Below are 23,675 nucleotides of genomic sequence, written 5' to 3' on the forward strand. Positions count from 1 at the left end.
AGTTATTTAGATTAAGGAAATCCAAGTTCTTCAGGCAAAACTACTCCTCAAACCAATCATTTTGCTTTTACAATGTATATCCAACCTTCCCTGTTTTTCTCCCCTGAAATATGACCTTGGCCTCCATCTCTGAACCAGCTAGCCTTTGAGCAGATGTAGTTTTATGGTTTAGGCTGAGAACTCCAGACACAAAAGCTTACACGAGTTTTAAGAATGAGCTGAGATAACCACTAAAGAAAGCTCTTGCTCGAGGAGCCACAAAGCCAGGAACAAATCTCCAGGCCACGTAATCACAAGGGGTTTATGCAAACCTCTTAAAAGAGGTTTACACAAATATACATCCAATTTCCTCTTTGGAAAGCCTGTTCCTTTCCAATGAGTCAGTGTTTAACAGAGCTTGGCAAAGCATGAGCGTGTCAGCTGGAAGAAGATGGGGTTTTAAAACTCGACCTATTCTTTAAAGGAGAAAATAACCCTTAAGCTGCATTAACATGGCCTACCACAAGCAGCAGGGACGGGGATTCTGTTATCAAGGCATGCTGTGGGCTGCGTTTCCTTTCCAGACTGCCGGGGCCTCTGCTTGCCTGCACCTGCCTTGTTATCTGTCTTCTGCAGACCAGACTTGCCTTTGTGTGTGCTGTCTCTCTGAGCATGTATCCGTGAGCAAGGCTGGGCTTTCTGGGCTCTAATTTTGAATGAGATGGAAAACACACTCAGCAAAGCCTCTGCCTCCTGTGTCTCAGTCATGGGGCACAGCTCGTTTCATGTTCCTATCTCATGAGAAGAAATAGGCTGCACTGGTTGTGGACATGGGGGGGATTACACTGTAACATGCTGTTTGTAAGTACTGAAATACTGGCCTTTTTAATAAAACTGTTTTATGTGTATTTCCATAAATCTGAAATCAGAATCATTTGTGTTTTAAGATCAAGATCAAAGACTCAACTTTTTCACTGTATATAAACAGACAAATGGCTGCACATTCTACCAGCCTGGCCGGGTGTGTGAGTCTCACGTTTCCAGTAAGTCCCCAGCTTTGCCAGCTGTGATATCACAAAGCTTCTATTGCAAGAATTCTCTATTCTTCCAGACAAGAGGAAGGTAAACTGAAAGTGACACAGGTAATTGTGCACTGGGATCTCCAGCTGTGGATGATACCATTAAAGGAGACAGAGATAAATCAGAAATAGCTTATTTGAAACCAGTTCTACAGCTCTCATGAAAAAGTTGGTAGTGCCTGACTTTTCTTTCCTTTCCCAGAAAAGCTTCCTTAAAACAGATCTTCAAAGCACCCAAACAAGAGATGAGATTATTTGATTGGAGTCAGATGAAAATATTTGGACTTATTTTATAACACTGACTTCCCAAATTATTCCCTTTTCCCCTCCCTTGTCGCTCTCCTCAATCCCTTGCTTTTTCTGCCTTGCCTCCCGGATGGCCCACCTTTCCCCTCTTGATCCCAATCTTCCCACACACATAAGTACGTGGACCCTCATGGCGGAGGCCTGCTGTCTGGATGCTTGGAGGGCCTTGAGTCCCAGGGAGAAGAGATGAGCGGGTGGGCACACAGCCTGAACAGGGCTGCTGATTGCTGGCTCTTACTCTAGAGGATTTCTCCCTGCAGGGAGTTCCTTGCAGAGCCCTGAGGCATCCCAGTTCCATTAATCGGCATTGGCTGCAAGAGCATGAGAAGTTTGTGTAGCTCCATGGACAGTGACACCAGAGGATGGAGCTGTGGGAAGGGTGGACAGGTATAAAAGGCCCCAGGGGGGACCAACCAGCACATGCAGGTCACTGAGACAGCAGTTCTGTGCCAGCTTTGTGATGAGCATGTGGGTTTCCCAGCTGCTCCAACCAAGGTTGTAACTCAGTGGTTCACGACATGCTTATGAAATTTTGAAACCACTGAATAATTTTAATCTGGGAAAGCTGTTATTATACAACCCTGTGTATGAGGGATAAGACAATGTAATTTCTGAGCCTGATTTCTGCACCTAAGCTCCTTTGATTGTAAAGATACTAAATGAAGGCAATAAAAAAAACCCTTTATGTTTTTGTTCATTTTTGGCTTGTTGAACACCGCCCTGTTACCATGAAGGAAGAAAACCATGGTGTCAATGCTGCATCAGTTGAATGTACTCAACAGATATTTAATGACAGTTCTAGTTCTCTGTTTTCCCAGCACTTTGGGAGACTGAGGCGAGTGATCACCTGAGGTCAGGAGTTCGAGACCAGCCTGGCCAAAATGGTGAAACCCCGTCTCTACTAAAAAATACAAAAGTTAGTTGGGCGCGGCGGCAGGCACCTGTAAGCCCAGCTACTCGGGAGGCTGAAGCAGGAGAATCATTTGAACCCGGGAGGCGGAGGTTGCAATGAGCTGAGATCGCGCAACTGCACTCTAGCTTGGGAGACGGAGCAAGTCTCCGTCTCAAACAAACAAACAAAAAACTGTCGTGGCCCAGTCTTGCAGACCTGTGGCCCAGTCTTGCAGCAGTCCGCTAGATGGCTGAAATTGATTTGGTGACCATGTGATGTTAGAGTTCATTGAATATTCATTGAATATTACAACTGAACGGAGGACCTCTGACACTACCTTGCCCAGGAAGTGAAAGGACTTGCCCAATGACCCCCAGAAAGTTATTGGTAGAGAAAGAAGTCACTCATTTGCATAAGGTAGGAGGATGGGACCCAGTGGTGGGTATTTCAGTAACCCTGAGCGCCAACTCAAGTTGCTATCTGACCTTATGTTTTTCCCAATAATCCCCCACTACTGCCTCAGGTGTTCCCTTCCTGCTGTCATACCCCTTCCTGCCATCCCCTCCAAGAGCCTATGGGGCAGCGGTGCCAAACGGGATCACTCTACTTTTGATGCTTGGGCGCAGATATGTTCACATATGTCTTCTCCTTATATCCTTAGCATAGCTGAAGGAACACTGGGGAGGAGGTGGATAATGAGGTTTAATTAAAAGCGTGGAAGGTGGGGACACCCTTGCCTCTTTCCTGACTGACTTTAGAAATAGCAGTCCTCTGGGAAGTCACCCATCTCACACTAACCTGGCGAGACTGACATTCAATCCAGACACAAACAAACGGCAGCTACGGAGGTGGACTGGGCGGGCATTTTTAATAATTACGATTTTCACGCGGACAATCAGCCGCTTTCTCCCTTCCTCTTCCCATGCTGATCCTGAGCTTCCTTGATCGCAGATTTCCCTCGCGGTCCACGAGAGGGCGCTGGAGCCCATGTTACCGCGCTCTCGGCTGGGAGGCGGCGTTCAGAGACGGGCGGAAAAACGATGGGGTGTGTGCCGGATGAAGGCACCAGCCCTGACAGCTCCAGGCCCAGGTCCTCCGTGTGCGCCCCGAGATGCAGTGACTCCTAGGGCTGGAAGGAAAGACACAAACCCCACGCGGGCATCACCTCTGAGAGAGACACTGGCCAGCGTGGAGGGTGCCCTGCGGGGAGTGGCTGCGTGAGAACCAGGCTGTATGAGGCCTGCTCAGGGACTCAGAACTCTTTTCCTGGGGGAAAGAGGATTCGAGGGCTATGGAGCCCGCCCTGCTTTTCTGAAGGGCTTTGGTTTGGAAGAGGAAACAGGCTTATTTTATTATATGTGGCCTTAGCAGCAGAACTGGACTTATATATAATATTTATCAACAGGGAGATTTCAGCTCAACACGGGAAGAACCTTGCAGATGTGGAGGAGCGCTTGGTTTAAGCAGTAAGCCGCGGGCTATGGAGGGATCCCCGAGTGCAGGTCTGGCCTGCCATGACGACCTCCATGCGTTGGAAAAGTCACTTAACTCTCTTAGCCTCAGTCCTGTAAAATGGTGGTAATAATGTCTACCTTGCAAAGTTTTTGTGGCGATCCAATAATTTGAATAAAGATCTCAGCATTATGCCTAGCATTTTTTTGAGAGCTCAACTTAAAAAATATCATACTAGCTAACCTTGAACTCTGATTCTGTGAAAGGTGCTGCGCCATCTCCCATTCATGATCTCTAAGCCCCCGAACGGTCCTGAGGTAGGTGTTCCTACCCTTATTTCACAAATGAGGGAAGTAGGGTTGAGAGAGAGTGAGAGGTTTGCCCAAGGTCTCAAGGCTATGAAGTTGCGCGGCTGAAATCCTAAGCCAGGTCTCTCTGTCTTCAGAGCTGCACCTCTGCCAGGGCACCGTGCTGCCTGCCTGTGTCAATGCGGGGTCTTCACCCAGAGGCCCCCTGGGTCTGGTGAGCTGTTGGCGGGTTTATCTATCACACACAATGACGCAGGGGCACATATGTTGTTCTGGCAAAGGCACGAAACATTTTCCAATGTCGGTGGAAGCAGTGGATGAATAATACAGGGAAAGGGATCAACAGAAGGGGCAAGAGGAGGCCAGAGCCGCATCAATTCCCCTGCCCCCAACAGGGGCAGCAGAAGGTGCAGCTGGCGGGGGCCCTGGAGTGGAGCTGCCAGCCCAATCATCTTGCCGCTGGATTTTGCACAGCTTTCCTTCTCCATTCTTTCTCGTTTTTGACACTTGTGATTATTACCAATCCTGGTGGCGCTGACGCACGGGAGTGCAATGGTTACCATGGCATGCTTAATAGCGAGAGCAGATGTTTGGCAGGCTAACTCCATGCATTCTAAATACACAAGGCGAAAGTCGGTGGAGGGCGTAATTGATTTGCTGACTGCAGTGGGAAGCCAGCCCATGCTTGCACTGGGCCAGGGCGCCTTACCACATACACTCTTTAACATGGCACACAGTCGCATCATGAGCTGACCCCATGTAGGCCCCCTGGTCTCACATGTTATCAGTTCCCACCTGCTCTCCCCTCTTCCGCTGTGCTTAACACCTGCAGCCCTCACAAACAAGCGATCTATGGTCTGACTCCAGCCTGAGACTTCCCACAAGCTGTTCCCTCCACCTAGTAACCAGCGTCCTTCATTGTGTGGACAACACCCACATGTCCTCAGTTCTCAGCTTGGACATCTCTCTGTAACATGCCTCCGTTAAGTCTGAGTTAGAAAGACCACTCTGTGCCTAACCTTTCATAGAACTTACTGCTGTGCTGTAATTGCTTGTTTAGTTCTTTATCTTCCCAACAGAATGCAAGTTTCTTGAGTTCAGGAACCATGATAGTTACAAGAATAATCTTGACCTTAATTTACATGGAAAATTACATAAAGTCAGACTTCCATTCTTTACCCTTAGTGTCACATTTCTTGCAAAACACTTCATAGCTGGGCCTCCCTCCAAACAGGATTATTATGAAGTACACTTCCCTACCCCCGAGCCTCTGTTTGTGGCATTGCCCCATCTAGAAACCTGCTCTTCTTCTCTCGTTCAGGTCTACCTTTTCAAATCCGGTTCATCTATCAAGATACCTGTCAACTGCCAAACAATCTTATTTGATATACCCTTCCCCAAGCATATGAGGTCACTTCTCAACCATAAACTGCCTCGTTAACACCCCCACTCCCACTGCACACTTGTCCCCACAACATGCTGTTTGCATCTCTTTCAGGACCCTTGACTTTGCAAGATGCAGCCGCTTCCTGGTTATGTATAACTTTGTCCAAGTTAAATGACCCCTCTCAGCTTCAGTTCCTCCTTTAGTGAAATGGGGATAATCATACCTCCTCCATGGGGTGGCTATGTGGATTAACTGAGCTACTGAAGAAAAAACATGTAGCTCAGTGCATTGAACACAGTAAGAACCCATTAAACAGTTGCTATGATTAAGTCAGTACTTATACATTTGCCCAGTGTTGCCCACGAGATGGCCCTCCTTGGGTTGGATGCCATAATACCTCTATATCCAGCAGAATGACCCAAAAGTGCCTGGCTCCTGTCGTATCCAACTGAGCAGGTGGCAGAAACTTACTTCACCCTACTGTGCTCGTTTCCTTGTCTGTAAACTGGGGATACTAGGTAATTGGGAGCATTAAGTATTGAAGTACCTTTTAAATGATAAAGCTCAAAAACAAATTGAGCTGACTTAAAAGGACTAGTTTAAGAGGAAATGCACAGATAAGAAGTACATTCAATTTCCACTTCACTTTAAAGATTCTGGAGCTGAGGGTAGTTGGCCATTGATTATCTCCCCAGAAACAAAAGTGAATTTTTATACACCTTACCCAAGGGTTCCAAACCAAGAAGAGAAAAGGGCAGAGAATGGAGAGAAGTGTGTGTGCATGTGTGTGTGAGTGTATCTCTCTCTCTGTGTGTATGTAATTTTGGGGTGGGAAGGGAAAAAAAGACATTTTGACTTTGATATTATTTTCCAATAGTCACAACTAAGAGTAAATAAACCACCAGTTTTGTAATTGTGACCAAGATATCAAGTTACTAAACAGGAGTTAAAAAAAGGACACCAAATTGTTTAATGTAAGGTATTGACAAGAGTGAATATTTGTGAAGCTCACAGAGCTGAAACCCACCTGGTTGGAGATGATTAGATTGAGGAATCTCTATCATTTTAGTTATATTTAAGTATTTGCAGCCTTTTCTTGTGTCTTGATGAAAATCCTGTAATATTTGAAAACTCTGCTTAAAAAGAAATAACTGTGGCTTGTGTTTCTCAAATTATGAGTTCCTTCCTTCCTTCCTTCCTTTCCTTCCTTCCTTCCTTCCTTCCTTCCTTCCTTCCTTCCTTCCTTCCTCCCCCTCCCTCCTCCCCCTCCCTCCTCCCCTCCCTTCCTCCCTTCCTCCCTCCCCTCCCCCCTCCCTCCCTCCCTCCCTCCCTCCCCCTCCCCCCTCCCCTCCCCTCCCCTCCCCCCCCCCTCCCCTCCCCTCCCCCTCCCCTCCCCTCCCCTCCCCTCCCCTCCCCTCCCCTTCCCTTCCCCTCCCCTTCCCTTCCCCCTCCCCTTCCCTTCCCTTCCCTTCCCTTCCTTCTTGACAGGATTTCACGATGTTGCCAGGCTGGAGTGTAGTGGCTATCCACAGGCACAGTTCCACTACTGATCAGCATTGGAGTTTTGGCCTGCCCGGTTTCCTACCTGCACCAGTTCACCCTTCCTTAGGCAATCCGGAAATCCCTGATTTCTAGGAGGTCACCACATTGATGCTGAACTTAGTGTGGGCACCCTATGAGCATAGCTTACTGCAGCCTGAAACTCCTGGACTCAAGCAATCCTTCAGTCTCAGCCTCCAGAATATCTGGGACTACAGGCATCTGCCTCCATGCCTGGCTAATTTTTTGTTTGTTTGTTTTAGAAATGGGGGTCTTGCAATGTGATCCAGGCTGGTCTCCAACTCCTGTCCTCAAGTGATCCTCCCATCTCAGCCTCATGAGTAGCTGGGACTACAGGCGCATGCCACCATATGTAAAAATGAGTTCCTTATATCACATTTTCAGCAGTTACAATTTGCAGCTCTTTGGGGAAGTTGCAGGGAAAATATAACCCCTACCACCAACCTCATGCTCCCTTGATGCTCATGTCTGTGACCCTCAGATGTTTTCTAGCTGGTGTGAGCTGGAGCCAGCTGCTTCCTACTCCCTCCCTTCAGTTACAGCCATGTGGAGCTGTGAATAAAGCCTCTTGGTGACTGCTCCTTCATACTTAAGGACTTCCCTGCACCCGGCATAGGCAGCAGCTTTACACAGCTCTGTGGTCTGAAGGGCTGCATCCTACATACAGATTTGTCAGTAATTTGTGACACTGAGACATCTCATCTCACTCCTGGTCCTTGCGCTTCTCATCTGGAGAATGTCAGAGTTGGACTTCATTTTTTCCTGTCTATTCATATAATTTTTCGTCTTTAGTCTGCTGATATGGTGAATTACATTGATTGGCTTTAGGATGTTTAATCAGCCTTGCATTTCCAGGAGAGGCCCCACTTGGTATTATGTATCTTACAAATTGTTGGATTTGATTTGCTGGTATCGTGTGAAGGATTTGGGGTCTATATTCATGAGGGCTGTTGGTGTGTAGATTTCTTCACATTGTCTTTGTTTTGGTATCTGGGTAAAACATGAGTTGGGCTGTGCTCCTTCTTCCTCTTCTATATTCTGGAAGGGTTCGTGTGGAATTGATGTTATTTCTTCCTTAAATATTTGGTAGAATTTGCCGGCACACTGCATCCCTTTGAAGGTTTTCCATGTTCTAGGCAGCCCTGGATGACCCAGAGTTCTTCATGATGACTGCGGGTCTTTCTTGGGGAAGGGTTGGAGGGGTGTCCCGCCTCAGACTCTTTAGAAGCTCCCTGTAAATAGGATAATAGAGGATCCCTTTTCTCCAAACCACACATGAAACACTCCTCTTCTTTGATCGTTTCTAGTGTTATCTCTCCAGTCTGCAGGCCACTGTTTTCCCAGAGTGACTTTGAGTCCCTAGGAGACATTGAGGTATGGGGAGCTTTGGAGTCAGCAAGAGCCAAACCAAAACCCTCGGCCCTGGCATCTATCAGTTGTATGGCTTTGGGCCACATGCTCGAACCTCTCAGAGCCTCAGTTCCTTCATTATTACTCGGCATGACGAATTTTGGTTCACAAGGCTGTTGTAACGATGGAATGAGACAATACTTGTAAAATGTCTGGTGTGGTAGGTTTTGAATAAATGCTGGCCTTCTTTCTGAGGAATCAGAGACAGTCCACTTTACTCAGGCTATTGGGCTTATCTTGGTCAAAGGCCTGTTTGCCCACTTCTGAATCTGGGATACAGTTTTCTGAAGGGAGTCACATATGCAAAGACAGAATTTATTTATTTATTTATTTTTTGCCATCTGTTCAAGAAGACGAATGAGTTTACCTTGAAAACAGCCACGTTACAAAGTGATTGGTGGATGGAAATAATCTGTTATAATGCTCCAATTCCGCAGCTTCTTTGCAGGTGGAGAGGACGCCCTCCTCAGTTCCTGGGGCTCCAGAGTGTAGCTTCCTGTTGGGAACTGGAGAGGCAGCTCTTCCCATTCTAACTAGAGCCTAGAAAGATGGTTCCTTTTGCTTGAAAAAAAAAGTCATGAGTCAGCTGCTTAGGAAAATGCCACGCTGATGATATTAGTACATAGAAGCAATTTCATCTGTCTGGGAAGCGCGTTTTCAGGAGGCAAGATTGGCAGAGCAGAAAGGACGGGATAGTAATGAAGCCGGCACAGGGGCTGAACGTGCTGTTTCAGCTCTGGACAGCAGAGGGCGATGTTGCCTCCTAATATTAAAATAGGCTTTGGCAGGAAGGTGAGCGTGGCAGAGTTTGGGGGAAGAAACTTGCCTCTTACTAGCCACTGTAGAGTTCCACAATTTACTTTAAAAATGTATTTGTTGGCTATTTGGCTTTACTGGGAAGAACTAGGACAAAGGATGGTTAGTTACAATAATAGCTAATACTCTGCATAAAACTTGGTACGAGCCTGACATTGTTCCATATGCATTTTAGGTATACTAACTCACCAAATTCTCACAATATCAGCACGAAGCAGGTAATGATATTACTGTGCCCAGTTTGGAGATGAGGAAACAGGCACAGTGTGGTTAAGTGACTTTCCCAGGGTCACAGAGCTAGTAATTGGCAGAGCCACGATTTGAACTCAGGCTGTGTGGTTCCAAAGTCTGTACTTCTAAGCATCAGTAACAACCTGCATTGCACTTTTTGTCCTGTTTGTTCTCACAAGCAGTTCTATGAGGTAAGAACATTCATAACATTTTTTTTTAAGGAGAGAGAGATACAGAGATAGAAATATATATATATATATATTAGATAGATAGATCAATAGATCGATAGATAGGTAGAGATAGAATGAACTTTGTTAACTTTGCACCTGAAGTATTATAAAGACATTCTAGGGCTCTATTATGCCTTATATAACTGGTCAATAACACAGAGAAAGTGTCAGAGAGAGGGTACACAGTTCCAAGCCTTCTGACATCGAGTCTAGTGCTTTTTACTATAATACTATTTTATGAACACCTCCCTCCACTGTGCCTGATTCTGTGGGGTGAGGGGTCAAGAGATGTGGAGGCTTGGTCTCTGCACTACAGATGCCATGGGTTATCCTACCTTCCCCCTTCTTTAGCCTCAGCCACAGGATCCAGAAACATGGGATGCAATTGTAGCTCTCTCCCTTGGTAGCCTGATGGCCTTGACCTTGGGTCTCTCTAATGCATCTGGGGAAGTGTGCTTTTAGGACGGATGATTGAAAGAAGGTAAATTCTTATTCTTCTTAAGTTTATTTTCAGTAAAACAGATTTTGGGGCCATATAACATCAAAGGTCTCTTTTAGGGCTAATATTCTATGAAAGCACAAGTTTGGTACACCTGAAATCTGTTATTAAATCTTGATCTGATTTCCAGGACTTCACTCAACCCAAAGGAACGACTCAAATTCTCAATGTCAGCACTGTTGACATTTTGGGTTGGATAATTCCATGTTGTGAGGGGCTGTCCTGGATATTGTAGGATGTTTCGAATCATCCCTGGCCTCTACTCACTAGGTGTCAGTGGCACAACGTCCTTGATGTTTGACAAACAGCCGGGATATACCTGAATTATGGGAATCCACAAACTGTGGTAGACCAGGAGGACAGACGCTTTGGGTGGATGACCATGGTGGTGATGATAATAATAAGTAACATTTTTCCCCACTGGCTATTATGTCCTAGGCCCTATTCTAAGGGTCCACATGTATTCTCAATTCATCTTCATAACTACTCTACCAATTTGGCACTGTTAACTGCATTCTAAAGAAGAAACCGAGATTTAGTAAGATGATCAAGGTCATACAAAGTTCATAAGGAATGAGCTGAGACTCTATTCTCAGGCATTCTGTCATTAATGCTCACACACTGCTTTCTTCAAAGTGGTCTATACAGCAAGAATCAACATAGGGGTCACAGGCTGACATTGGTCCATGGACTATTTGCTTAAGTTTGTGATGAAGTAAATCAATTCCATCATGAAGTATACCATTAAGTTCAGCTACTATTTTTTTGTTGCCAGCCTTTCTCAATGAAGGAAGTATTGCCTAGATTTACACTCTGACACAAGCTCCTTATTTTGTTGCAGGCAGGGACAGAAATAAAAATGTTATCTAATATTTGCATGAAATGTTATCATTAACAAACTGTACTACTCTCTGTAGTCCTACACACTTCCTATAGGTGTGCCTTTCTAGACTTTGTGAGGTATGGAAGAGGCAACATAATGTGAACTATCTCTTTCCAGTTGTGGACACCAAAGCCCAGACAGTTAAGTGGTTTGCCCTTGCTGTTAAGACAATAAGTTGAGGATCCTAGAATATGAGTTCGAGTTTCCCGATTCATAGTCCACTGCTTTTTCTAAGCTGAGACTCTATCTATATTCTGATTATCAGGAAGTGACTCTCTTCCTTTGTCTAGCTCTACATCATGATAAAGATCTGAAAATAAATTGCTCTTATTTCGTGGGATCGTCTATTATATTACATGGTTATTGAAAAAAACAGAATCACAATTTTTGGCCGATATACTTTCCATTCTCAAAGCACAATGCTCTTTTGAATCTCTTGTGTTGTGGACTGAGCCTGGGTTTTGCCATCAGCCCTAGCTCCCTTATTTGCAAATTATGAGACCTTAGGTAGGTCTTTAGGTCCCTCTAATCCTTACTTCTTTCATGTGTCAGATAGACATAATCACATATACCTGTTGTGCTGTTGCAGTTATGAAATGATGTATGCATGGTGTATATGGTGCCTAGAAGAATGTCAAGCTCATTGTGGGAGCTAAGTCAACTCAACACTTCTCTTCTTTCTTCTATCTGTCATGTACTTTTCTATTCTTTTCCAGATCCTTAAAACTGTCTCATAGCATAGTAACTGATAACAGCAGAAACTAATCTTTATCACTAACGCGCAATCCATCTGGGAGAAAGCCATTTCTTCTTAAATCAGGACCAATCAACGGGGCCTCATGACCCAGCTCTGTCCTGCCATGAGCTTGTAGGAACAGATGGAAAATGGGCTGGGCAGATGGAAAAACTCCATTTTCCAACAGGAATTATTTATTTGTGAAGTTGGAACCACTTGGAATGAATATTTTGAATTAGGGGGATGAAATATTGTAAGATTCACAACAGGGCCATGAAATTAACTAATGCATTGCGACTACCAGCGTCACTGTGAGGCAGGGAGTAGGAATAATAATGGGGCTTTTAAAAAATGGTCCAAACACATAAATTATTTACTCGTGTGTGTTAATGACTCCCTTGAAGCTGTTCTCCTGATGGCATTATCCCACATGCCCTTCCTCAGAAAGGCCGATCTCACTGCAAGTTGCTCTGTCTTTATGATCAGATTATTACAGAACGTGAACCTTATAAATTACACAGCTACCATTATGAGACCTGCTCAGTGTTAGACATTGTGTGTAAGGCTTTCTATATGTTGTATCCAACCCTTATAATGCTCCTGCAAAGGAGCTCCTACAAGGGCCTACTTAACAGATGAAGAGACTGAAATTCGATATGATGACATGTTTTAACCAAGTCACACAAGTAGTATGTAATAGGTTTTCGTGCTTTCATTTTTGAGTCTCTGACCTATCTCCTCAAATGGCCCCCAAGTAATCAAAACATTCATCTGACCACATCACACTCCTTTGCCCCCTGTTTGGAGTCTTAGAAGAGCATCAGGGGTCTTTAAGATCTGCTTCTATTTTCTCTGGTTTTGCTTCCTTCACTTTCACCTGGCATCTCATGTGTGTAGGTAACCATAGTTTACAATTCTCAGAACAGAGAGCAAATTCATGTCTCAGAGGCACTCTTATCTTGCTCATTCTACCTAGAAAATTCACCCCTGCCACCCAAATACCCCACCCCATCCCCACCCTGGCCAATTACTTTTCCTTTCCCAGGACTCTACTTAGTCCTAAATACTCCAGGAAGCCTTTCTTTTACTGTGCTGAGCCATGTGCCTGTCTGAACAATTCCAGGTAAACGTCAGTATTAGAAGGAAGTCTAGTGGTGTTTGGATAGGATACCAAGGAAGTCTAGACATATCGTTGGAAATCCACTCAAACTATTCACTGAGGCCTAACACATAGTAGGTGCTCAGTAAATGCTTGTTGAATGAAAAAGACAGAAATAGGCAGGGCTGAGCTCCTCTTTTCCTTCCTGAGACAGAGAGGCCCACGGTAACTAGAAGCTCCAGAAGGAAGCTACACCCAGGCCATTACATGTTCCTCCAGGTAGCCCAGGGTGGGGGGTCATCACAGGCCTTGAGGCTGGGAAGATCTGTGATTAAGCCATGGCTATACCACTCTTTTGCCAAGCCTCACCTCTTCATTCATAAAGTAGAAAGAATTCCCACCTCTCAGGGCTGTCACGAGTATTAGATTAGACCACAGAACATGGCCCACAGTGTGTGTTCAATATTCAGAGTTCCCTTCTCCTTGCCTTAGGTTCAGTGAACCTTGGCACAAGGCAGCAGGAAACAAATCCCAAACTGCACTGAGTGGGAACAAAGTTTCTTGCACCCTGCCAACCTGGCTCTTGGAACAGGGCAAACCTGCTGCTGGAAGCTGGATAATAAGACAGGATGCAGTAGGACTGGCAGGTCTAGCAAATAATGGGCACCAAGAGCTGTGCAGAAGGAAGGCAGGTCTTCACTTCTGTCTCCAGTTCCTCCTGTAACTTTAGCGAAGTCACAGAACTTCTCTGAGTCTCAGCATCCTCATTTGCAGATGGTCACCATTCTTCTTTTGTTCCTCGCCACCCCTGGCTGCTCTTGTGTGTTGTTCTGAGGATAGAGGGCATGCTTGGAAACATGCTCTAGATAATGCATAGGTCATCACAGTTGACCTAGTCAGAAAATCATCCCTCCAGGAGGTAGGAAGAATAATGAGTGGGAGTTTAAAGCGCCCGAGATCCAACTTACACTCTGACTTTTCAAGGAGCATTTGGGTTAGATGCTTCTTGAAAAGTCAGAGTGTAAGCTGGATCTCAGGCTCTGGAGATTCCCACTGTGCACTGTACTTTGTTTGATCTATGGCAGAAAAATAGCAGGGCTTTAGTTAGACAGGGCCTTCTGGACCGCAAGTCAGCTGGAGAAGATGTTGATGTGGTTACTAGAGTGATTATGGATATAAAAGAGCAGAGACCATGAATTTAGCCTAGGTATAGTGGAACCTTCTCCTTCCCCTTCTGCCATTGGATTCATGAGGCCAAGACCTGGCAAATTCTCAGATCCTTCACAACCCAACTTGAAAGGGACCAGTATTTCCCATTATGAATGGATTTTCATCCATCCTGAGTCCTTCTCAGGAAGCCACCAACCTTATAGAGTAGCCTACTTCATTGTTCATCAGTTCTGATTGTTAGTATGTTTTTTCAGATTAATTCAAAATCAATCTCTCTATAATTTCTTCCATTCCTACCTCCACTCCTGGCCCCTAAAGAGTGGAATACCTTTCCTACCTGCTTTTCTTTTCCTTTAATCTCTCTCCCACATGCTGAATTTAAGGGCATGTGGTGCCATGGCTGAGTAAGGAGTAGAAAGTGTTGTTAAATAAGGTCAGCCCTGGTGGGAATACATGATATGACTTAATTGGGATGGGCTGTTTTTTCAGACGTTCACACATATGAAGTTCAAAGAGGAAGGTGTAGGTCAGGGTTTGAGATATGGAAAGTTTTATACAACAGGGAACCTTTGATCTAGTTCTTGCAGAAGGAAAAGGAATTTAACAGTTAAAAGTAAGAGAAAAGGTATTGCAAGAAGAGAAAATTGCATGTGCAAAGGCAAAAAGTCAGGAACATGCATAATCTCTTCGGGAAGCAAAAAGTTGACCATGTGGCTGAAATAAAGATGAGAAAACAGTGGCAGATGAGGCAGGAGGGATGGGCAGTGGTGAGACAAAGGATGCAATGAGCTGCTTGTTTCTAGCAAGATGTTAGCCAAGCTGCAGTTGATCTTATTTGGTGGGTGATGGCAGCTATGCAATTAGTATACAGTTTATTTGACAATATTTATTTGATATTCCATATAGGCTAGGCCCTATTTGAGGCCCTGACACTCTGGGAGCACAGGGCCTGGGACATAGTGAATGCTTTAAATGTGCTTGCTGAATCAGTAAGTGTGGTAGGTGACTTAAAAGACTTAAGGTGTTGAAACTTTACTTAGGAAAGTATTTTCTATAGTGTCTTGCATAGAGCATTAGTTCTGAGAACTGCCAAAATGTTATATTTGAAAATAAAAATGACTTTGGTTAAATCAATTTGGATTAAACAAGAATAAGATGACTTTTTGTGTGGTTTTGTTTTCATTGTGTTAGTCCTTGGGCACTGAGACTTACCAAGGAGGAAGGGATATAGGCTATGGTGTTTCCCAAACTTGAACATTGAACACTTGTCTGGAAAAGCATCACCTGGTTTTAATATTCTAGGGAACACACTCTGAGAGACAGCTATAGGTATCTGAAAGTAAATAAAGCAGAATTGTTTTTGTCATTAAGAGAATGGTGGAAAGACAAAGAGTGGAGAAGGTCCTGCTGCTTCTTAAAATATCTAGCACAGAAGGAACATGTATTACTCCAGTTCACATTCCACTGGTGAGACCCAGCCAAGAAGCCACGTCTGTTTGCAAGATGGGCTAGAAATGAAGCCCCTGCTCGACAGTTACTTTCCACCTTCAGCCACCCATTGTGAAAGAAGGAGCACACATTTTGGTGGACAGCTAGCTATCTCTGCCAATTTTGCTGAAGAAACAAAGACTCCATGAATGAGTTGGAGAGGGAAAGCCAGAAGATTCCAAATGGGCATTTCAAGCTGCAGCATTTAAAAGACTCTCATTGGGAATTATGTTCCTTTTCCTCCTACTTGCCAGGGTGTATCAGTAAGCTTCTGCCATGGCAACAATCTCAGATTCTTAGTGGCTTATTTTTTGTTTATGTTCAAAGACTTGTTTTTGTTTATGTATAGGTTTGTGTTGAGGTCTATGATGTTGACTTCCACTGTGCTCCATGTTGTCTTTACTTCGGGTCCTAGGCTGCTATCACAGGCTTATTGGTGAAGAAAAAGAGAACATGGGAGAACCACACAATATCCTTTAAAACTACTATTAGGAGTGACATGCTACTTCTACCCAACTTCACTGACAAAAGGAAGTGATCAGGCTCAACAGGGTGGAGTTAATTCTCTCACTGGGTGGCAAGTCTTAAGTCATGGGCCAAGCCTGATTGACATCAATGAAGATGGAAAGTATCATTCCCTAAGTGGAGGAAACAAACTTTGAACAAGAGTTATTTTGCAAACTAATACAATAGACCATACAAGGGACTCAGAATTTTTACCTTGTGGGGTTAGGGTACTGGAAGATCTTATGGAAATGCCCACCAACTTCAGGCAATAGTCACCACTTCAGTTGTTGGCAGTCACTCATCATGAAATAGAGGATTTATATTTCAATCACGTGAATGTCAGAAGTCAAGTCCTACTAACCTGGGGCTGCCCTTAGCACTTCTGGAGTCCTATGTTCAATACTCTCTGGAGGAGTGCACCCAGGATGAGGAAAGGATCCCAATCCTGGCTTATCGAGGGAGGGGGAGCATAGTGTATACAACCTAGGGAGCTTGTGTGTGTTGTGGGAGGAGGGGACAGCAAATCACAAAATAGCATCAGGTGGAAAAGGGATAATATGTGGCTTGCATATACTCTTCCCTTTCCTGGAAAGGTCATCTCCCTTCACTCACCTGGCAAAATCCAGCTCAACATTCCAGGCTGAGCACAAGTGTCTTGTCCCTCAATAAGCTCCCATTGATTCACTCAAGTGGAGACGTTTATTACTTCTGTTGCTCACTCATTACTCCCAGAGTAAGTTTAAGAAAGTGCTCATCACACAAATACAGTTATTTACCTACTTGCTATCATAGGTGGAATTGCATCCCTGCATGAAAGTTCCGCTGGAGTCCCAACCTCCAGTGCCTCAGAACACGATCTTATTTGGAGCTAGCCTTTTCAGAGGTGATCAAGTTAAAATGAGGTCCTTCATCTTTCTGGTGGGCCCTAATTCCATATGACTGGTGTGATATCGAAAAGGGGAAATCTGGACATAGAGAGAGACACATACTGAAGGAGAATGTAATGTGAAGGTGAAGGCAGAGGTCAAGGTCATGCCTCAACAAGTCAAGGAATACTGAAAACATTAAGCCAAGGAAGGGGCATGAAACAGATTCTCCCTTGTGGTCCTCAGAAAGAATCAACCCTACCGATACTTTGATTTTGGGCTTGTAGCCACCAGAACTGTGAGGTAATACAGTTTTGTTGTTTAAGCTGCCCAGTTTGCAGTACTTGGTTATGGCAGTCCTATCAAACTAATACACTAGCCTACACATCTGTTCCCCCAAAAACCACCCCCACCAAATCCCTCCCAAATTAAGTCAGTTCTGGAGGACAGAAATAAGGTTTTCTTTCCTTCTTTCTTTCTTTTTAATTATCCCTGATGCCTAGAGGGGCCAGGCACAGAGTTAGTTGTTGTTGCAATTATTGATCACATTTTGCATTCTCTTTGGCCACGAGGGAGAGAGAAAAGGGACTAGAGAGGAACTTGTTTTAGAAGAACAAGTTGGAGCTGTCTGGAGAGCAAAAGATGACAAGTAGTGAGATCCATGTCCCTGAAGGTGTCCAAGCATAGGCAGGCTGAAGGAAACCTTGCTTAGGGTTGATTCTATGAGAATATTGAGAAATAGCTTTGCTGATTGTAATCTTCCAGAGATTGGTCTATTGATCAGTATTTTGGAATCTGGGTGAGTCAGAACCAGGCTAGGTGTCGCCCTTGTGTAGCTGTTGAAGATAGTGTGGGAGAGTGGGGTGTGTGTTTTGAGCAAGAGCTTGGTTCAAAGTGCCAATTTCTCTTCACCAGCTAAGTCTCAATCAGCCTTTGTCAGAGCTCAATCTGCCTGTGAATTTGCCTGGAATCCGTTCCCAGCAGCACCATCTGTTTGCGATTGTCCTACCATCTGACCATTTACCCTTTGTCAACTTCCTTCTCCGGGCACTCCCACTGCCAGTTGGAATCCACCCATGGAATCCACCCATTGTCCATCTTGGATAAACTGAGTCTGGAGAAAGACAGGACAGGAGAGAAGGGAAGATGTGGGAGATGTTCCAATGTGCTAGTGTTCTTGGCCAAGAGGTGTCTGGGAAGCCCCACTAAGCCTTCACACAGAACCTGGAGAGAGAGCATGTGGCCCAGCCAGAGCCATATTGTGCCCCAGGCAGTCTGATGGCTCCACAAATAATATTGATGCCTTTTGTTTGAAAACTCTTTGTGGAGGTTTCCCATTTCCCAACAAACCACGCTTGATGTTGGGCCTCCCGCAAGCCACTTTGCCTTTTGCACAGTCCCGTGGCCAACTGTGCAGGCAGATGAGGGCCCCTGAATGCTAATGAGGGAAATGGTTGGCATTCCTAAGGCACACCCGACTCTGGGAACCCCGCCTTTGTTGCTAAGGAGCATTGGAACTGTAGCTGAAAGGCTCTTAGAAGAGAGGGGAGTGAAGAGAGGGAGAGAAGAAAGGAGAGCATTTGTTTTCAGAGCTTCACAGTTCTCTGGCCAGTCCAAAGCTGTCCAATTTCTGATCCCAATTAGAATATCAAACCCCCTGTTATTGTTTCTCTTAATGATCTTGGGAAATTCCTCAGAAGAGTCAGCAAGCACTTAGCAAACTCTTTGGACTGCACCATCTCTACAGTTGTGCTTCTGGTGGTGTGAACATACCATGCCAGAGTCCTGAAAACCACCTTTATTCCAGTTCCCAGAAGGCAATGATGAAGCTGGAGGATGAGAAGAGGGCGAAAAGCTGTTGAGTTTTCAAAATGTACCTGTGGGGGCTCCCCTTAGCAGATGATTGCCAGGTGCCCACTCGGCAGTGCGTCTGAGTTCTGCGCTGGTCACAAAGACAGGAAGATCTTGTTCCTGGCTTGCAGTCACCTCCAGACTTGCTGGGAGCGACACACCACACATGCTAAAGAGAATTGTATGGGTTATTTGCTCTAACTGTGGCCAACAGCACTGAGGAACTTGGAGTTATGCAAGACTGGGTTCTAATCCTGGCTCAGTCACTTACAGCTATAAGTCCTTAAGCAAGTACATACACTGCCCTGAGCCTGTGTTACTCCCCTGTACAATGGGCGTGGTAATGCCAACCTCATTGGTTCACTTTGAGGAGTAAGTACAGGACAGAGAATGAGAGACAGGGATGTGGAACACATATTCTGTGCCCTCCAGGACCACGCAGTTGGTGAACCATCTGTAGGCTTGGAAGATGTCTGTACCTGGAAAAGACATTCAACCATTTGGCCCATTGGATGGGGTAAAATGAAATCCCATATAAGACTAAAATAAGCTAGTTTCCCCTTATGGAGCACGTCTGTGTGCCAGGCATAGTGCTGGGCAATTTGCATGTATTATCTCATTTAATATGAATGATGCTCTCAGGTAAGTAGTGACTTGTTCAGGGCCACACAGCTGGGAAAGAGTCTGCGCAGCTGGTGAGAACCTGCTTCTGTCATCCTGTGCCCTTTCCATCCTTAAAGCCTGAGGTTTCTGGCGGATTTGGGACATACCTAATTGACACCAAGCATCTCCAGAGCACACTGAAGGTTAACCAGTCCACTATCCACAGACACCCATTTAGGAAGGTTTTTTTTTTGGAGGACACTGGTGACGGATACCAGACTTTCCCAACACAGTGTTTATTAGAAGTTCACAATGACACAGCTCTGAGAAAAAAGGGAGAAAAGTAATAGACTTTCTATAAGTAAACCATGAAATTCCACCATAGAGATCATAATGATATTGTGAACCATAATGACTTCCTAGCACTTAGTAATTTTCCATCCACCAACATCCCTCCCTAATGCTCCTTGTCTATCAATTCCCACTTTTTGTTGTTGAATTTAGAGTTGAGCCCAATATCTCTCCCCTACTGCAAAACTCCATTGCGGTGGTTCCTATAACTATTGTGATAGTTTTGAGTAAAACCTGCCTTATGATTTTAACAAGAGTCAGAATAATTTTTTCTTTAAGACACACACACACACACACACACACACACACACACACACACACACCTCTTGGGGTAAAGCAGTGGAGAATTCCAGGTAGGACATGATGCAAAAGCAATTGATACTTGACTCTAGAAGGCAGACACATCTCAAAATTTGTTCTTGCTGTAGTAGTGGCCTGACCTCCCTATGCCATTTCACATAGACCATTGTTCAAAGTTCTTTGGAAGGTTCCTGAATGTTCAGCAGCTAAGGGAAGGGACATAAAAAGGTATATCTTTATTACATGCAAAGAACTGTCCAAATGGCATTGCTTTCAATGTTTATAACAATCCTACAAACAGATGCAATTGCTTCTGTTTTATAGATGAAGGAACTGAACTCCAGGGGGATTAAGCAACTTGTCAAGGCTACCACCCACTAAGTGCAAGAGCCAGATTTTGGCGCTTATTTATTCTTTTTCTACTCTCTGTGGAAATACAGGGGGGTGGGGTGGTAGGGTGACTGTGGATCTAGATCTGGTAAAGGTTACCCCACTTATAGAAGTATTCATTCAGCCAAGACTATAGTACAGGTTACGCTTAACCTGTGGTCACGCTTAACCTGTGGTCACACAGCTCTGGTGTCACCTTTCATGCTGCATTCTATGTAAATGCAGCCCCCTGCATTTGTGTAGCTTGGTGATGCTGAGCTACTTATCAAAAACTATACTAGATATTGGATATTAAGAATTGGGCAAGGGAAAATCATTGCTGTTCAGGACCTTATGATTTTGTCTAATAACCCCAACTTCAGGTTTAGGAACTTCTTTTACCTGAACTGCCTCTCCAACCCACTTACTCCCAGAGATGAAGGGTAAAGTGAGACCTTCTCAGTATCATTTGACCAGTCCTTCACAGGAAGCACGAACCTTCTGGCAGATGTTAACTGACACAACCTAACAGCCTTCTTGTCCTCACATCTCTGAGCCTGTTTCCTCATTTGTGAAACAGAGAGGTGAAACCTGTCTTATTTAATTGTCAGAGATAGATCAAACAAAATATGTCAGGTTCCTCAAACACAGTCGTTGCTCAAGGCATATTAAATTTTTTGACCTACTATTCTAATTATCCTTACTTGGCATTTTGGTAGAACGAGAAAGCAGTGTCTATTTGCTTACTCTTTTGACCTAAAAGGCAGCTAGAAAGTCCAAGGGGTTCTAGAAAGGGTAGCCCATCGGCTTCAAGAGTCATTTTTCTGGACAACACAAGGATTATAAAAACCAAAGCAGGTCAGACTAGGAGACCTTAGAGAGCATTTATTTTAGTGGATCTAAATAGTTTTGTTCTTGAGGTCTTGTCTATAAGAGTACATGAAGCACCTTATTTGATAAAATGCACAGAAAGGGATGCTCAGAGGCCTTTCTGTTTGATTTTCCCCTTGACCTAACTTGTTCATTTTGTCTGGCACACAGATTGGAAACTCAGTACCCTGATCACCCAGTATTAGTGATGGTGTTGGGAGCACATTATCTCTGAAGCTCCAGGCCAGTGTCTCTTCAATGAGCTCATGCTACCAGTGGGGTGTGATATGTGTGTAACTGTGTGCTATGTGAGAGGTGCAAAGTTGGGGGGATGTTAAGAACAGAAGAACTATGGGAACTGATGGAAAGTTCCACCTGGTTTTCCTGTCCAGACAGAGCAGAGGATGTTACCTATTCCCAAAACCCTTTTTCCCAAGAAGTCCTTCCTCAAAACTTCTATCTGGGACTTTTGGAAAATACCCCTGGAGACAGTGTAACATTGTTTAGTTTTGTACTGCCGAAAATATTGGAGTTGTTCAGAAAACCTCACTTGAAATGGTTCTTCTACTGCTTAAGATTAAGATAGAGCATTGGTAATACTTTCATTTTTCTTCTAATGTGGAAATCCTTCCCAGAATAATGATCAGGAGAAGGGATGATTTACCTATCCAAAAACGATGTTTATAGGTCTACTAGGTTCCAGGCACTGTGGGCAAGTGGCAACATGTAATGTGGTTTTTACTATGTGATGTGGAATTGTGGGGTTTGAAACAACAGTTTGATTAGCAATGTAGGAAAAAATGAAACATGTAATATTAATAATAAGCTTTATTAAAACAGAAGGAGGTTCTAAGTAGCTGGGTTCTTGCCACATCAAAAGATAAAACTAGGTTTCCTCTGATCACTTTGAGCTGCTTATGAGCGAGCATCATAGCCAGAAACCAAGTCCAAATCAAAAGCATCTACAATAGCTGCATCGGCCTGCACTCTGACAATGTCTCCGCCACTATACTCAGGCTGGGGAGAAACACGTGTCTGGGTAAAAAGGGAGATAAGGGAAACATCTGTTCTCACAATATGGGCTTGTTATCATAGCTCCTTTAAGTACCGCAGTGCTGGCTCCAAGAGCATATTTTCTCCCAAACGGAATCTGCGCAAGGCCTGGTCGATTTTCCGAGGGCTCAGGGACAGGTTGTAAATGAGATTGTAGTTGTGAATGAGGCGTCTGGCTCGTTCCTTCTCCAGAACTCCTGTGATTGGATTGGGTAGGTGGAAGGTTTTTTAAAGAGGACAGAGGGAAAACAGAGAAAACTACATATTAGCTTGAATGACTTCCAGGTAAAGGCTAAATGATAATATTTTGCAACTTTAAGCTTCTTAAAAATCAAGTAGCATCTTAAAAAGTATTTGAACTCGTGGGTATGCATTACAGATTTCAGGAAGAATCTGAGGGTGATTTCAGGGGAGAGAGAACAAGATGGGATCCAATAAGATTCACAGAAAAATTCTAAAGCAATTTAAGCTTTTCTTTGTAGCTTTAAAACTTATAAGGCCAATATTTGAAACACTGGGGGTGCCTAGCAGAAGTAATTTCTAATTGTCTTGAGTTCATTTTATCTTGTTAAAGTCTCCAAACACGCTCCTAAGCATGCAGGGATTAAACAACTTAATTTTAAAATGCATTTCTCTAAATGTATTTATAGATGTTCCTTGGTATCCGCAGGGACTGGGTCCATGATATTCCCCTCTCCAACAGTGATACCTACACCCATGGATGCTCAAGCCCCGATATAAAATGGAGTAGTATTTGCATCTAACCTATCCACATTCTCCCATGTACTTTAAACCATCTCTAGATTACTTGTAACACCTAATACAATGCAAATACAGCGTAAATAGTTGTTATACTGTGTTTTAAAATTCTTAATGTTTTTTGTCATCATGTCATTATATTTTATGTCTATTTTTAAAAATATTTTTGATATGCAGTTGGTCGAATCTGTAGTTGCGGAATACAAAGATGCAGAAGATTGGCTGTCCTGTGACTCCCTCCAGCTTGCTGTGCAATCAGAGGTAAGGCATCTAACTTCTCATAGCTCAGAGTTTGAATCTGCATAATAGATGTGGTAATGTGTATGACTGCAGGATGTGCTCTGGTGCCCACACATTATATATGCTAATACCAATGTCAGTAAGCTTTCCATGTTAAGATTGGGTAGATTTTGATGGCTGTTGGAAGGAGTTGCAGTGTAGATCATGGCATCACTGAAGATCAATAACTCACTCATAAGCCCCTAATTGCAAGTTTCTATGTGTCAGATACTGTGCTTGGGAATACAGAGGATTTAGAGAATTATTCTGCTACCTCTGGAAGATCTCTGACCCATGGGGGAGAGAAGTTATGCAGAAAATTAACTGGGATACAACAATAAT

General features: G+C 44.1%; 2 protein-coding genes across 2 annotated transcripts in view; both read right to left on the reverse strand.

Annotated features, from left to right (window-relative positions):
• Positions 1–23,675, reverse strand: part of LOC126962825 (mitochondrial import receptor subunit TOM22 homolog) — a 448,771-nt gene that overhangs the window by 151,658 nt on the left and 273,438 nt on the right. The gene's annotated exons all lie outside the window — the stretch shown is intronic.
• Positions 22,053–23,675, reverse strand: part of C1H1orf87 (chromosome 1 C1orf87 homolog) — a 1,078,851-nt gene continuing 1,077,228 nt past the window's right edge. The window contains exon 13 of the mRNA XM_050804178.1: positions 22,053–22,492. Coding sequence (XP_050660135.1) covers positions 22,332–22,492 — 161 coding nt within the window. The 3' untranslated portion in view covers positions 22,053–22,331. The remainder of the gene's footprint in view (positions 22,493–23,675) is intronic.

This window comes from Macaca thibetana, chromosome 1 (assembly GCF_024542745.1).
Source record: "Macaca thibetana thibetana isolate TM-01 chromosome 1, ASM2454274v1, whole genome shotgun sequence".
NCBI classification, from domain to species: Eukaryota; Metazoa; Chordata; class Mammalia; order Primates; family Cercopithecidae; genus Macaca; species Macaca thibetana.